The sequence below is a fragment of the Notechis scutatus genome, chromosome 6, assembly GCF_049901735.1.
Source record: "Notechis scutatus isolate UNSWTSFEM ecotype Mainland chromosome 6, rNotScu1.2, whole genome shotgun sequence".
In the NCBI taxonomy this organism is placed as follows: Eukaryota; Metazoa; Chordata; class Lepidosauria; order Squamata; family Elapidae; genus Notechis; species Notechis scutatus.
The window spans coordinates 20,462,331-20,479,265 of NC_142014.1; the positions used below are offsets into that span (position 1 = coordinate 20,462,331).

A 16,935-nucleotide genomic window follows, 5' to 3' on the forward strand; every position below is an offset into this window, starting at 1 on the left:
GGGAAAAGGAATACGACAGAGAAGGGAAGCTGGTAAGGCAGAGGCTAGAAGAAGGGGGGGTAGAAAGGTTTGTTGGGAGAAGAAAGAAAGGGAAAAGGTGGAGAAAAGCTACAATGTTTTGAAATTAAATGAAAAAAAGAAATTTTTTATGGATAATGGATAAAGTATAATTTTTTTTTTTTTAAAAAAAAGATTTTGCAAGGTACATAAGATGAGATGGTAGTATTGTAATGACTTAAGAGTTGATAAGAGATTAAAATGTTAAAATGTTTAAAAATGATTGGCTTTAAAACTTAATAATAGAGGAGGTTTAGAATATTGTTTTAATTAAAGAGTTTAATAAGACTATGGTATTGATGTTATTATAAAATTTTTATTATAGTATCTTTTTTTAATATTTGGATTTATTGTCTAATTATGTACTTAATTATGTTGGATGTATTAGTTAGATAGAATGTACCAAGCAAAGTCGGATTGGGTATTAGATATTATTTTAAAGATTAATTTGATTAACTTAGGGGGAGATAGAAAGGCATCATACTCTGATTAATGATTTCAGGAGAAACTTATTTTTTTTTTTATAAGGAATGAGACAAAGGGATGATAAAAATGGACAAAAGATATAAATATAATGATTCAAGCCAAGATGATTAATTAAGATAGAAGTAAGAAGTGTGAAATATGTGGGGAAGTTAATATAGAAGGCTTAGAATGGTAAATAAAATAAGTAATGATATGTAAGATGAGCATGAATATAATTGAAGTCCATGAAGAGAGAGACACCTGGGTCCAAGTTACTTTCCAAAAAGATTTTTTTTTTATGTTTTGTGTGTTGTGTGTATATGTCTTTTTGGGGGGGAGAATTAGTTAAAACTTGTAGAAATATAGAATGAGAATAATGGTAACTAAGTCAGAAAGAAACAGATGAAATAATAATGATATTGAATAAGAGTAAAGAGAAGTAAAGAGAAATTGAATAAGAGGTTTTGGTATGTTGTATGGAAATGGTTTAAAATAGAATTATAATTTATCTGACTTGTTAAATTGACAATGAAAAAAGGTTTAAACATGTAATGAATAATGATAATTTGTGTGTTTTAAAAATTAATAAAACTTGCTTTAAAAAAAAAAAAAAAGAACATTGGAAATTAAAAGCCTTTGATCTGCTTCACCACAACCACTTCCTTTTCAGCAACCTCCATCCCAGAGTAAATACACAATCCTAACACTTATCCTATCACCTCACTGATTCCATCAAAAATCCTCAAAATAAGAAAAGACATCAAGCCCCCTCATAATAATCCACATCTACGAAGGATCTTCCTTCTTGGACTTCACATATCCTCAAATCAATACACTTCTAAACATGCACCTTACAATCAAAGCCTAGGGAAACCTCAATCTGCATAGCCACTTGTCATAATATATACTTTTAGTAGTACATCCCTAACATTGTAGGCTATCTTCTACCATTGTACGTGGTTGGATTAATAAACTACTCTACTTCTAGCAGCTGCCACTTGTGCTTATTCATAACCCAGTTCAGGAAACATCCCACAGAAATTCTTCTAACATGTTCAACAAGAAAACAATAGAGAAGACTTGTACTGCGTTTTATGCACCTACTCCTGCCCCAAAATTCAAATGTTGATGTGGTAGACTGGATCTTGGTGAAAATAATTGGAGGAACAAATAAACCAATGCTGCTGTTTCTATCTAGTATTACATCAGCCAGGGAGAAGAGGTGGGTGATCACACTTGATCTTTCAAAGAGGTATGAACTGCAACAGAGGATGGTGTTGGACCCAAGGAGATACAGGAAAGAATGGATCTTATCGTGATCATTCCGTGATTGTTCCTGGACAAGAAAAGTCATAATGAGAGAAGGGAAGACAAATCTCTCTCCTCTTATTTCTTGTCACAGGCAGAAGAATGACTCCTTTGGTATCATTTTTCTCAAGGGGACCAGATACTGGCACTGAAGGAATTGTTCTCCATCCTACCTCTCTCCTCCCCATGATTCCTATGCAAATAAAACTTCTATTATACTTCATTGTCAGGGCAGATTAGATGTTGGAAATATGATTCCCAAAATGAATAATGCTATTGAGCACTGCCATGTGAAAGAATTCTGAACCAATGGTTTCCCATGGCTGCATTTTTTTAATGTAATTTTAAACTATAGTTTCAAACTAAGAGAAAGAAATAATTTTACTTTATTGTGCATTGGTCAAACCCCATCTTCAACATCTTTCAGATACTACATTGCTGGGGATAATTAGATTAGTAGACTATAAAAAGAAATCGAAGTAGGTTTTAGAGGAAAGTGTTAAAGGGATAAGATAGAATTCTTCAAATACCAGAAAGAATACTACCCAGAAAGTCAAGATCATTCTCCATTGCTCCAGAGTGCTGAACGTGGAGTATCAGATCTTAATTACAAGATAGGAAGACATGTTACAGTTGAATCTTAGGGGTGAGAAAACTCTTCTGAACTGGAACAGCAGTTGATCAGGTAAAAGGTGATGGATCTCTTTATTAGCATTTTTAAGCATAAGCTAAACAGACATCTATCCTGAATGGCTGGATTCTTTCAATACTGGTCTTGCTGGCCTAAATGACTACTTTCAACCGTACAATTCTACAGTTCCCACCCCCAACCCCCAGGCAGCAAATAGAACAAAATAGAACAAAAACTGAACTTACATATAGCACCTCAAAGGACGGTACGTAGATACTAATACATACAAGCGTAGATCAAATTTCTTCCCACCAATCAGAAGTGGATTACTGATATACAGGGAAATCACGTATGCTTCTTTAGTGGACTGAGATACAAACCTAAAGATGTTTATATTTCATTATTTAAATTTATTAAATTAGTTTTCTTCTTTTAAAAGTAACAAAGGCACAGCCACGTACACCAGGATGGAAAGTTTTCTTTCTCTGCCAGAGCCATGGTATTCTTCAACCTCAGGCAAAATCATATGTAAGCATCCACATGTAAGTTTTACTACTAGCTTGCTGCCTTACTGCATTGTAAAGTGCTTCCTTTTTTCCCTCAAGATAGCACTGAAATGCAGCAGACAGGCAACATGGGGGATGAACCATCTTTTCCTCCATCACCATCTCCCTTCCAATCTCGCTTTTAAAAAAAAAAAAAAAATTTCCTTTCAGGAAAGAAAAGGATGCCAGAAAGTAATTTGATTTCTTTCATTATTGAATCTTTGCATTTTGGATATTTAATGGTAGCTTTTGTTATATTTTCTCTAATATTCCGTTTTTAATCATAAAACTTAGATTTGTTTAATCTGTTGTGAAATTGGACTGTCTCCCATGAAAAGACTGGAATTCTGTAGCCCTAAACTTCCTTGCCAGGAGATTGTATTATAGAAAGAGCGACTTCCCTCTCTTCATTTTCACCTTTTATTAATAGAAAAGCAAAACAAGACATGCATGCCTATTTCTTTCATGTACTGGGATATGGGGTAGAAAGCCAGGTAAGGTGCTCCTATCCCAAAACAGGTGGCAGGGCCATGGTGTGAAGACTCAGAAGGCTTTGGGAAACTAGGTTTTGAGACCTCAAGTAGTCTACACTAAACCTTTCCGCTACGGTTGTGCATTACAAATTTCAAACACATTTCTCAATCCGTGTATTTGTTGTGGCCACAAAACTTCTTAAATATGTCCTAAATAGCAATCGGTTATGTTAGGGATAACATTGTTTACCCTAACGGGTTTGGGTAAAAATAATAAATAAGTTATCATGGTTTGTTGGTTAAAGTGTGTGTAACTTTAACTACAAGAATGTAATTAAGGGTGTGGTTGTAAAAGCACCATAAAAGAAGCAAGTCAATTGCAGCTCTCTCTCTCTGCTTAATGATCCCTAATTACTGGATGGATTGATGACTGCGTTTTTCCTTACTGGAACGGAGGAGAGAAAGGAGTGTTGATTTCTCAACGGAGAGAAGAGATAATACAGACTGATTTATTGTAAGTGAACTGACATGGGCTATTCAACACGGACTTTGCAAATTGAGTATTCCCGACTGGACTGACTGAAATGATACATGACTAATGGACCGTTTATTTTGACTATGCTATAATTCCTAATGGAATAAACTATATTTTTGATAGCACAAGCGTATCTGTATTTTTTTACTGCGTGTTAACTACAATACAAACTTATCTCACACATTTACCTGTCTGCCTATCTGACTACGCTACACATTCTGTTGAGTTTGTTTTCCTTAACACTCGTTGGGGAATTCAGGCTTAACAGGTTTCAAGTGCCATGAATACAGAGAACTGCCCTTCAAGAATGAGAGTATTTATCTGCATCTGGCAAAAGGAGATACATTTAATATTTTTCTCCTTTTGTTTTAATTTAAAGTTACCTAAACTAATTTCCTATTTCCGTTGCAGAAAGTCTTCCTTTTTTAAAACCAAGTCTTTATAACAAACTAATTAAATTAAGACAAACTCAATGCCATAACGTAAGTGTAAAGTGTAGATTTATTTTAGGCTTAACATATAAAGTGCAAAATTTTACCATAAAACTATCAGGTTTTTAAAGAAGTTATAAATTAGTTTCTGATGAAGGCTAAATCTGGAATAACACTTATTTAATCAAATATGGTACAATGAGACACAATGGTCAAACAAAAAGAATTTTTTTTAAAGAAACTTACGTAGATGTTTTGCTGTCTCGAGACCATTTTTTAATTTGGGAAAGCTTATTGATGAGAAAAATTCCTTTCCCTTGAGCTTTTCCACAAGGTTTCATAATCCATGTACTGGAAGGGTTTTTTCTGAATTCTTCAACAAATAAATTATAGTCAGCTGGAAGCATAAAGGTGACAGGAACAAAGTCTAAAAGGGATACAAGAGTTTAAAATAGCACATTAAATCAAATAAACAGACAGACAGATGGTAGAGGATGAGCCCTCTCTTCATTCATTTACCCATTTCATTCTTTTTAAATTTAAGATAGGATGGAAGCTCTCTCTAACTTTCCATTTTAAAATAAAAATAAACAGAAGGGGAAGTAACTCAGTTTCATTCCATTAACAAATTAGATAAAATGTTATATGAGAATCCCTTTTTTAAATCTTAAAGCAGAGGTGGGTATTCAGCAGGTTCTGACCAGTTCTGGAGAACCAGCAGCGGAAATTTTGAGTAGTTCGGAGAACCGGCAAATACCACTTTTGACTGCCACCGCCCCCATCTGCTCTCTGCCTCCTGAGCCCCAGCTGATCGGCTGGGTCTATTTGTTGCCCTGCATGGGAGAACGGAGCTGGAAAGCAGGGGTGGGGAGGGAATGGGATTTGGCAGTGACCTTCTCCTGCCACGCCCACCAAGCCACGCCCACAGAACCGGTAGTAAAAAAATTCGAATCCCACCACTGGTCTTAAAGGCCTCACTTGAATCTAAGAACATGCATAAAATTTTTGCATGTTTGGTCTTTTACTTATAACAGCCACAGTCTTTCAATCCTATCTGAGAAATTCTCATGAACAGTTGTTACCTTTTGTTGCCTTTCTTAATTTGTAGAATTCAAAGCATGAAAATATTATTCAGTCAGATTCTATGATTCTGTGCAAAAAAAGAGAGAGAGAACAATCCTAGGACTATGTGGTACTAGATTAATTAATTGGTTACCACCGAGTCGGGTGTGATTGACTGAATTTATATATCTACTCATCTCACCTGCATGAGACTCTTGGCGGCAGACAGAGATAAAATAAAAGCTAAACAATTATTATAATCTATCTTGTTAAAACAATTTAAAAATTATGATAACAAAAAGACAGAGAAGAGCGCAGTCAGCTTACACCGATCATATAATGGGATCCACCTTCCCTTCTATGAGATCCCATGGCGTAATGGCAAAATCAAGTGCTTACCCTCTCAGATACTGCAAGGACTTTCCAATAATTTTTAGCCTGCCTACCTGCCTGCCTCTCTCTCTCTCTCTCTCTCCTTCCTTCCTTCCTTCCTTCCTTCCTTCCTTTCCTTCCTTCCTTCCTTCCTTCCTTCCTTTACATATGGAGCTTTAACTTCCACTCAGTTCAGAGAAGGTTTATTGGAGCAATCTTAATGGAATTTAAAGAATTTAGAGTGACCTTGGGAACATCATGAGAAATCTGCTAAGGGAAAAGGCTGCTTGGAGGGGTCTTGGAAAAGACATTTCATAGATACAGATATACCAGATGTATTTTTTGCAACACCGTAATGATATAGCAGTAAAGAGAGTTAACTTCGGTAGCACCAGGGAGATCCCCAATTTTAGGGGCCCACCCACCCCTTCAAAATGTTTGACCAAACAGTTTCTCCATGGATTCCCCATTAAAAAGGGTTATATTAAGGCTGTACATTTTATGGATGTCTTTTTATGATATGGATGTCTTTCACCGACGTAAATAGACATTTGAGAACTTAGCTAGATGGCTTCCAATGGCCTGTGCCTACATCAAACAACACTCTTCACCAATTTAAGGTAAAGAAACAAGTCAAATCTGTGTACATATCACTTCAGTGTTCTCTTAATGCTTTTTCATACTTGTACAAAGAACTACTATCAATTTCTCCTTCTTTCATGAAACAGATTTGTTCATCAATCACCATTCCTACACTTCATTCTAAAGGTGAAGCCAAGTTTTTTTTAATAAACCACTCAGTTTCTCAAGATTAGTCCACTGAGAAAAAGAATACTGTCTGTGCCTAAGTTTAGAAGCAGATCTCTGCTGAGTTTAAAAATCTAAGTAGGAGAGAAGCTACTTAGCACATGGTGGGGAGGCCACCAAGTAATCCTAGGGCTACGGGCTGGGAAAACAAAAACAAACAACTACCCCAACCCCCATAATAATAAAAGACAATAGCACACCATTATAGCATATCCATAAAGTCAGCAGAAGCTGTGCACAAAACTGCAGATACTTGACTTTTTAAATTTATACGAGAAAAGATTAGACAAGTATAAAAAGTTTCTAGCCATTCAAAGATATTGCTATACTCTATACTTTCATCTTATTATGTTATTGCTTAGATCAGTGGTTGCCAACTGATGGACTGCGTAACACTGGTGGTCCGTGAGAAAATTTTGGTGGTCCGCAGAGAAATGTCCCCCCCCCCAAAGCAATTAATCCAGGCTGCGTGGGAACACAATGCTGTGCCGCCCGCATGGCCCGCCCATCCCCTGGCCCCCATCTTTTGGGCAAGCGCAAACCTTACTTTGAGTAGAGCTGGAACTGGAGGGTAAGACCAATGGTGGGGGAGGGAAATCCGCCCCGGGGTGGCTTGCTGACATTGGTGGGAAAGTCAGTCCCATAGTCCAGAGCTGCAGTAGTCACAGGACTGGCCCTTTGGTCATCCCGGAGCAGCTCCTGCAGTCCATGGCAGGCCGGTGCACCCGGGTGGAGGAGCAGCTGCTCCGGGGTGACCAAAGGGCCAGTCCTGTGACTACTGCAGCTCTGGACTATGGGACTGACTTTCCCACCACTGTCAGCAAGCCACCGTCAGTCAAAATTCATATTAGTGGTCCGCGGGATTTAAAATTATGAGTTTAGTGGTCCCTGAGCTCCAAAAGGTTGGCGACCCCTGGCTTAGATAGTCATTAGTCTGGAGCAGAGAGAAACGAGTACTATAAACCAGGGGTCCCTGTAGAGTTGTAATTGCAGGAATGTTCTAATCTCGGATGGCAAACCTCAGATAAAGAATGTTTCCAAGCAAATACAACTCAGGCAAACAAAGTCTATGGATAAAGGAGGATTAGAGAGGGGAAGTAGACATACGTTAGACTTTAACTAGAGATAATTAATTGTATGGATTACTGTACTAAACAGTAACGAAAATTAAGCAGTAACCAAAGTTAACCAATGATGGAGGATAACTAAAAATGTATATAAATGCAAGACTATACTCCAATAAAGATCATCATCATAATTCGGTTGTTCATCATCAAACAACTCGACTGCCTTGTCATTACAACAGGTCCCCAACCCATAGACCGGGGACTGACACCGGTCTGTGGCATGCCAGAAACCAGTCCATGTAAACAAGAAAGTTCCATCCACCGGATGCAGGCAGCATACGAAACCATGCCCTCACCGGTCCACTGAAAAAACTCCATGGAACTGGTCTCTAGTGCCCAAAAGGTTGGAGGTCGCTGCTATAAATCACACGAAGCAGTGAAAACTGATTTAGAGGGTGCCATCCAAATGTTAGTGGCCTTCCTTCTCTATATCTTGGTTATACACCCATATCACCCTCCCCACTTTTTCTGTGACGGTAAGCTACCCATCAGTTTCTTCCAATTCCCAGCATCCTATACCCTTGACACCAATGGAATTCAGCAGATGCAATGCCATCCCTGTCCTTTCTCCCACTAACTCTCTGCTAGTATTTTTCACGCAGGGCTTCCTTGGTCTTCTATTTCTCCTTTGTTAATCCTCAGTTGTTTGTAAGATTTTCATGCTGTGTGCTCCTATTGCTTCCAGCTAATTGCAGCAGTACTTGTGGCCAAAGGCCATTTTGTAATTAGGGAGTGGGTGCAATTGCAATTAAGAAAGGCATTCCAAAGACAGGAGTGGCTGCTGCCCAAACAATGCTAATTCGAAGGCATCCAACAATGTTTCGTTCTGTTTGCTAAATGCAGGGGGCATCATTAGAACGTCTGATGGCAGATACTGTGATTTTCAAGAATGAGACAATTGATATACAAGTTACAATAAAAATCAGGTTAAAACAGCCAGGAAACAACATGGATGTGTTCATGTAGCCACTACAAGTCAAACTTTTACATATGCATTGGTGGGATTCGTTTGTTCTTTTACTACTGGTTCTGTGTCCGTGGCTTGGTGGGCGTGGCAGGGGAAGGATACTGTAAAATCTCCAGTCACATGTGGTATTTGCTGGTTCTCTGAACTACTCAAAATTTCCGCTACCGGTTATCCAGAACTGGTCAGAACCTGCTGAATACCACTGCACCAGCAAATTATGGCTAATATTTGTCCTGAAAATAGGATTATAAATCAGGTTTCGATCATGACTTGTGTCCTGATTTCCAGGAAAAGAAAAACTGCATCTTGCCCAGAAGGGACATCATCAGGGTCCAAAGTCTTAGGTTGGACTATAAACGCAGCAATGGGAAACCATTTCTCCTCTGTTGCCAAAAAGTTTCTCTGCTCCATAAAAGTGTGTCCATAAAGTTGAAGTTGCATAAAACCTGAAGAAAACTTTTAAGCAGATGTAAAGATGCAGCCTTAGCATACCTGGTATTCAAAGTTATACACAAATAATTCTAATTACCTAAACCAACTTACCTAAATAAAGATATTTTCCATTTTCATCCTTTTCTGCAAGAGGACTACCTTCTTTTTCCAGTTCTTTTCTGTACCTTTTAATATTTTTTACCATTAAGTCCTTCCGGGTTAGCTCATAATGGTTAGGAAAATGATTGACAATCTGATCATCAGAGAGACGATAACCAGTTTCTACACTGAAAACATTCCGAATAGTTTGTACGCTCATCCTGTAAAAACAAGGTTATTTACTCAGGATGCTTCCAAAAACTGATTCAGATTAGATATGAATCCTGTGTTTTATTACTACTTTTTCATCCTTAAAAAAATTACAACAATAAAAGAAATCTAGTCACAGTGAAAAATTAAAACTGCTGTACAATATATCTTGACTAATATGCAAATATCATAAGTCGTGAAACATCTTGGATTATCACGAAACAACTAAATCTGCAACTGAAATAAATTGGACATGAATTCAATATGTTTAGCAAAAGAAACTGAAAATTTTAAAAGGCATAAAAGAAAACTGTTTCAACCCTTCCATGCAACCACACTTCCGATAATCTTTCACATTTATTTTGATTATAACACAAGTACACAGGTGTTGTTAGCTATCTGGATGTAATTTTACCTCTCAAAAATCAGGAACACCAAGCACTTGGCACAATGTTATCTTTGAAGCACAGAGAACATAGGAAACCAGAAGGGGTTTTTAGAAATTTAACTTGATTTTCTGAGTATGATCAATTGTGGGAAAAATAGTGTTGGTCAACAGAATGAGTGATTCCTAAACCTTCAATAAAACAGGACTTTTATTAAATGGAATAAAATAAAACATAAAATATATATATAACATAAATAAAATAAGGGTTAACCTACTGTACTTATCAAAGCACCAAAGTATCAAAACCTACTTATCAAAGAACAAGAAGCAAGGGATGGAAAACAATCAAGCAGAGAACCAAATTAGAGCTAAGGAGAAATTTCCTGACAGAACAATTAACCAGTGGAATGGTTTGCCTTCAGAAATTGTGGCTGCTCTATCACTGGAGATTTTTAAGAAGAGACTGGACACCATTTGTCCAGAATCTATAGGGTATCCTGCTTGTGCATGGGGTTGGGCTAGATATTAGAAGACTTCCAAGGTCCCTCCCAACTCTGTTATTCTGTTCTATACATGGAGTATAAACTCTTGATGCATTAAATCTACTGAGCTATTCCGATACGCTTAAGTATACAGCAATCTAATAAAGGTAAATTTAATTTGCTTTTTTAGTTTTAAAAAAATAAAAATTGAAAAAATTGTTTGTTTAATTTTTAGACATTTTTAAATTCTTAATGGTCTGAGCGGGGGGGACAAAGCCACCGAAAAAGAGACTGACACTTTACAACAGGGAAGATAGTGATGAATTTTCAAGGCAGAGAACAGAAAAACCAAAGTCATGGAAAGAGACTGACATTGTAGTGACTTGCAAAATGTCGTATGTTTCAGGTTATGCCCATAGAAAAACCAAACTATGTATGTACCAAATGTAGATTATATGAATTACTAGAAGAAAAATAAAGGGTCTGAAGGCAACTCTAGCCACTCTGAAACTCAACCAACAAAGTAAGAAACCCCAACGTAAGTAAGAAGACTACATAAAAATTAAATACAACAGGGAACAAACAGCTTCTTTAAAAAATGACCCCATATATGAACTTAAAGAAGAAAAAGGATGCACACAAATTGAACACAATAGGAAACAAATACTGGTAGTTTCCATAAAAATTGACCCTATATACAAACCTAAAGAGGAAGACCGATGGAAACATGACACTTTTAGAAGAAAACAACAACCAAGAGCAAAGCTCCTCCTAGCCTAGCCCACTCCAATGAAGCCCTTCTGGAAGTGAACAATCATTTTCATTGAGAAAAGTAAGGTTTTACACTTAGGTAGGAAAAAACAAATGAACAAGTGCAGATTAGGGGAAACCTGGCTCAAAAGCAGTAACTGTGAGAGGGATCTTTTGAGTCCAAGAAGACAATCACTTAAATATGAACCAACAGAATACATCAGCAGCCCAAAAAAAGCCAATGCAATCCTAGGCTACATTAACAGAGGGATAGAATCAAGGTCACATGAAGTTTTAGGACCACTTCAAAAAGCCTTGGTAAAACCACACTCGGAATACTATCAGAATTACTATCACTGAAATTAATTAATGGGTAAAATGTTAGCAAAACATATGATTTTTGAACAATTTTCCTAAATACTGGGAGAAGGGAGACTAACTGCATTTCCTTCAACACTGCAAACAGTTGTTGAGCACTCCTAATGTGACCACATGACCGCAGGGAAGCCCTGGCCATTGGAACTTTGTGTTTTTTAAAAATATATATATTTTATTGCACTTTTTCAAAATTACAAATCTCTTTTACATTCTTTACAACACTGTGACATCCATGTTACCCATACATTTACATGCATATATACATTTAATCCTTATTTCTACTATCTAGCCAACTATACCATTTGTCCCAGACTGCATAATATTCCGATTCTTCTCTGTCTTTCAATTCTAAATAAGCTTATCCATCTCTGCACAGTCCAATACTTTTTTTATTACCATTCCCTCAGAAGGGGTGCTGTCCAATTTCCAACTTTGTGCAAAAGCAGTTCTAGCCTCTGTCACTATATGCAATATAATATATTTAACTTTTTTACTGAATTATCCTCTTATTCCTAATAAGAAAAGTTCAGGTTTAAGCTCAATTTGAAGACCTGTTATTTCCTGTAACCATTTTCTTATCTTTACCAAATATTTCCTAGTTTCAGGGCATGACCACCACATATGAAAAAAAGTACCCTGTTTTTGTTTACACTTCTAACATTCCACACTCATATTTGGGTACATCTTTTCCAGTCTCGCCGGTAGTAAATGCCAACGATAAAACATTTTGTAGAGGTTCTCCTTGTAGGCAGTGGACATTGTTAATTTATAATTTTTTGTCCATAGTTTTTCCCATTCTTCTAGTTCGATATTATACCCAAAATTCCTTCCTTGTTCAAGCTATTGTGGACCCTTTAACTATTTCTTCTTCCATTTTAACTCTTAACAAATATATATTTTTGTTATGAATTTATTTTCCGGTCCCAATAGAATTTTATCCAATTGTTGTTGTTCATTATCAAAGCCGTACTCTTCTAAATCTTTTTTATACCTCGCCTGCAATTGTAAATATGGCCACCAGGCTATGTTTATTCCTTCGTCTCTCAATTCTTGATTTGTTTTGAGCCTCCCTTGGTTGTCTAACAGTTCACTATGTCTTACCATTTTATATAAGTCCACTGTATTTGGATAAATCATCGCCTTCATGGTTGATAGCCAACCGGGTATTTTAATGTAATGACTTTTTTAATTCTCCCCCAGATCTGTATATCATTAACAGAGGGATAGAATCAAGGTCACATGAAGTTTTAGGACCACTTCACAAAGCCTTGGTAAGACCACACTTGGAAAACTATCAGAATTACTATCACTGAAATTAACTAACGGGTAAAATGTTAGCAAAACATATGATTTTTGAACAATTTTCCTAAATACTGGGAGAAGGGAGACTAACTGCATTTCCTTCAACACTGCAAACAGTTGTTGAGCACCCCTAATGTGACCACATGACCACAGTGAAGCCCTGGCCATTGGAACTTTGAATCAGACTCATAAGTAGTCCCGAAGAGGTCTGTCATAACATCAAACAGTTGGTAAGCGACCAGTCATAAGTCAAGGACTATCTGCATTAATCAATCGCCTTTGAGAGTTGTGTAGTTAATACTCCATAATATATGTAAAAAAATGTTGCTTACCAGTAGAAGTTCCAGTCTTCATTTTCAGACACTGGGATCCACCCTCGCTTTTCAAAATTGTTTATTAATACAGATTTCTCTATGTCAGTCACCCACTTTACTTTTCCTGCCATTATCCTAAAAAAAGCAGTCAATACACCCCAATCAATATCTAGAAACCACATACAACAAGCACTATAAATACCACACACAGAACAGCACACACTCTGCTAGAGAGAAGTCCATCCCTGAAGATGGACTCCAGCACGAGTCCGAAAGCTCGGTGACCTGGTGACCAACCCAGATTGGATCCCGGAGATCCTGGGACACGAATATTCACTTTCATTCGTATAAATTTCCCCGCTGAACAGAGATTAAAGGCTTCTTGAAACTAATATCACTTAACTATTATCACTCACTTGCTACATAATTGGAGATAATTAACTTTGTCTGGATATATCCCTATTGTAGCCCAGCCAAGCTAGTAGATATAAAGAATAAACCTGTAGGCATGGAAGATATTATTCACTGCAGTAATTATCAGGTTACAAAAAATATTCTGCATAATATTTATTATAAAGCAACTTACCTTAAGCCTTCTTTTTAATTACGGAAGTATATTTGATTGGACCAATTTTGACTTCATTGAGAAATATAAATGTTATACCAAATTCAACTTAGAAGTCTAATATATACAGCAGCATATAAACTGCTTGTCACTTACTACAGGTAGTCCTCATTTAATACCCACAATTGGGCATGGCAACTCGATTGTTACGTAAAGCAGTTTCTAAGTGAAACCACAAAAGGGAAGCAGTTGCTCAGTGAAATCACAATTGTGCTTATGATCTTCAGCTTTGCTTTGCTTTACAGACCTGCAATGGTTATGACGACGACTGGTTGTAAAATTACTTTTTGATCACTGTTATAACTACAAGTAGTCACCAGACTAGCTATATGGAAAAGTTCATGTTAAATATACAAATTCATCTCAGCTTCTAATCTACAATAACCCACTGCAGTCATGATCTCAAATCCATCCAGCATCAAATATTATCGATTAATTCTTAATAATACATTTTTTCCTTCAAAGTATAATTGGGAACTTTCCATACAATTCCATTTCATTCCCCAAAGTTATGTTTCCCCCAAAATACGACCTATCCTGAAAATAAGCCCCAGCTTGATTTTATGTATGCACCTAATATAAGCCCTACCACCCCCCCAAAACCAAGCCCTAGTTAAGACTCCGCCCACTCTGTCTCACTGTCTGGTTGTATGAGGTGGGGCGAGGCGCATGTGTAAAAATCATGCTAGGGCAGAGGTGAAGGGTAGAGCTGCACCACACCCCATGCACCCACTTACTTTAGGACCACCACACCCAGGCGTCCCATACCCCAACCCCTGTTGCGCCGCTGCCCAACTTCTGCGGTGGGACACCACATAGCATATTGCGCCAGTGCTGCCGTTCACAGCACACCACATGGCTTGTTGTGCCGGTGCTGCCATTTGTGGCAGGCTACATGGTACGTTGCACCAGTGCCACCGCTTGCAGGAGGCTGTGTGGCGCATCACACCAGCGCCACCACTCACAGGTGCAACAGCACAACATACCACACAGCCTCCTGCTGCGAGCGGCAGCACTGGAGCAAGAAGCCACGCGGCGTCTGGCAGAGAGCGGCTGTGAGTGGCCACAGAAATCGGGCAGCAATGCGACAGATGCCAGGGCATGGGAGGCCCGGCTGCAGTGGTCCTAAGGTAAGCGGGTGCTCCACCTTCCCACCCCGCCCTAGCTTGGTTTGCTCACTTTTTGTTGCATTCTAAAAACACTCTAAATCTATCAGATTCCAAGGGTACAACCCTCTTTAGGTCACCCCAATTGATTTTTAATTGGATTCAGGTCTCGGCTCTGGTTGGGTCATTCCAGATCTTCAATGATCTTTTGGTGAAGCCACCCTTTCGTTGATTTGGGGGGTATGCTTTGGGTCATCATGCTGAAAAGTGAAAATCTTAATCTTCAGCATTTTAGCAGAGGCATGAAAGTTTTGTGCCAAAATTGACTAATATTTGGAAGTGTGCATAATTCTGTCTATCTTCAGTGTTCCATTTTTATCAATTGCCTTGGGGGAAAAAATCGTACTGTTCTCCTAACTGCTACCTTCCAACAAAAAGATCAATTTGATGCTTTGTAAGCTCTTTGCAGATCATGGCTTTTGCTATGAGACAACTGAGCAACCATCAGGAAGATCTTACTAGAACAGGGGTGTCAAGCTCAAGGCCTGTGGACTGTATCCGGCCCATGGGGTGCTTAAAATCTGGCCTGTGGGCCTGGAAATACCAAAGGACCGGACTGCACACGGGGGGCCCATGCCCCGTTTTGGTTGGCAGGGTGCTGCAGGAGGCGTCTGTCCCATCTCCCTTCCCCACCTCGGCTGGCTCGTGGAAGAGAACTACAATGCTTATCCGGCCCTTGAAGAAATCCAGTTTGACACCCCTGTACTAGAACACCTGGACTTTATATGGGCTCAATCAGAATCACTGTAATTGATGCCAGGGATGTAGTGACTACTATTTAGTATCAGTTTGAATATGATTGCTTAATTCTGAACACAGCCACATCCTTACTTATAAGAGCATGTGCATACTTATGCAACCACATTGTTGTACGTTTTTTGTTATTTTTCCTTCTAAAAGATTTGTGTTTTTTTAAATTGAATTATACAGCTCATATATTAAAGGTGGCAATAATTCTGAAGTCTTTTTTAACCTCTCAAACCTGGCATTTTAACAGGAATGTGTAGATTTTCTATATCCAGGGTATATGTAAATGTAGGTTTATATAAGCAAATATTTGCATTAAAACCATAACTTTCCAAAGTATTTGGAAAGTTTTAAAACAATTAAAGCACATGTGTTTTCCAAGGGTCTTTGATATTATTACTGTAATTACAGTATTATAAACTTTTTGAAAATCACAAAGATTCAGAAACATCCGAATTCCACAAGGAGCATTTAGCAAGAGAGTTAAAAAAAAGGCAACTAGAAGGTTGGAAATCATTGTTGCCTGTGAACCCCTTTTACACACACACACACCCTGATTAACTATAATGCTCACCTGGATAAGCCACACTTGGAAAAAGCAAATGGGGCAAAAAGACTTTTAAAATCTTTCAGAGATCCTGGAGTATGGAGGAATTACCGGAGGACTGGAAAAAGCTGATGCAGTTCCACTCTTGAAAAAGGGGAAAAAATGGATCAAGGAGACTATATACCAATCAGGCTAACATCAATACCTGGGAATATCCTGGAAAAGATCAACAGATCAGCAACAGATCTGCTTAGAAGCAAGTAAAGCCATTACTAGAAGCCAATATGGATTTTTCAAAAACAGATCGTGCCAGACAAACCTTATAGCCTTCTTTGACAAAGTGACTAAATTAGTGAATCAGGGAAATGCAGTGGACACAGTTTACTTAGACTTATGTAAGGCTGTGAAAATATTTACAGACCATCGCATCCTGTTTCAACTCCTTCCCTCAAAACGCTACAGAGCTCTGCACACCAAAACTAGACACAAGAACATTTTCCCAAACATCATCACTCTGCTAAACAAATAATTCCTTCAACACTGCCCAACTATTTACTAAGTATGCATTACTATCACTATTAATCTTCTCATCACTCCTATCACCCATCCCTTCCCACTTGTGACTGTATGACTGTAACTTGTTGCTTGTATCCTTACGATTTATATTGACTGTTTCCTAGTATGATTTGATTGCCTATTTGTACCCTATGACTAT

The 16,935-nt window shown here is 37.9% G+C and overlaps 1 protein-coding gene across 2 annotated transcripts in view; it reads right to left on the reverse strand.

Annotated features, from left to right (window-relative positions):
- Positions 1-16,935, reverse strand: part of TTLL1 (TTL family tubulin polyglutamylase complex subunit L1) — a 31,976-nt gene that overhangs the window by 12,330 nt on the left and 2,711 nt on the right. For both annotated transcript variants that reach the window (XM_026677631.2, XM_026677628.2), the window contains 5 exons: positions 16,248-16,436; positions 13,154-13,270; positions 9,324-9,532; positions 4,692-4,872; positions 2,707-2,841 (listed from right to left, as the gene is read on the reverse strand). In XM_026677631.2, the coding sequence (XP_026533416.1) occupies positions 2,707-2,841; positions 4,692-4,872; positions 9,324-9,532; positions 13,154-13,266 (638 nt within the window). In that variant the 5' untranslated portion in view covers positions 13,267-13,270; positions 16,248-16,436. The remainder of the gene's footprint in view (positions 1-2,706; positions 2,842-4,691; positions 4,873-9,323; positions 9,533-13,153; positions 13,271-16,247; positions 16,437-16,935) is intronic.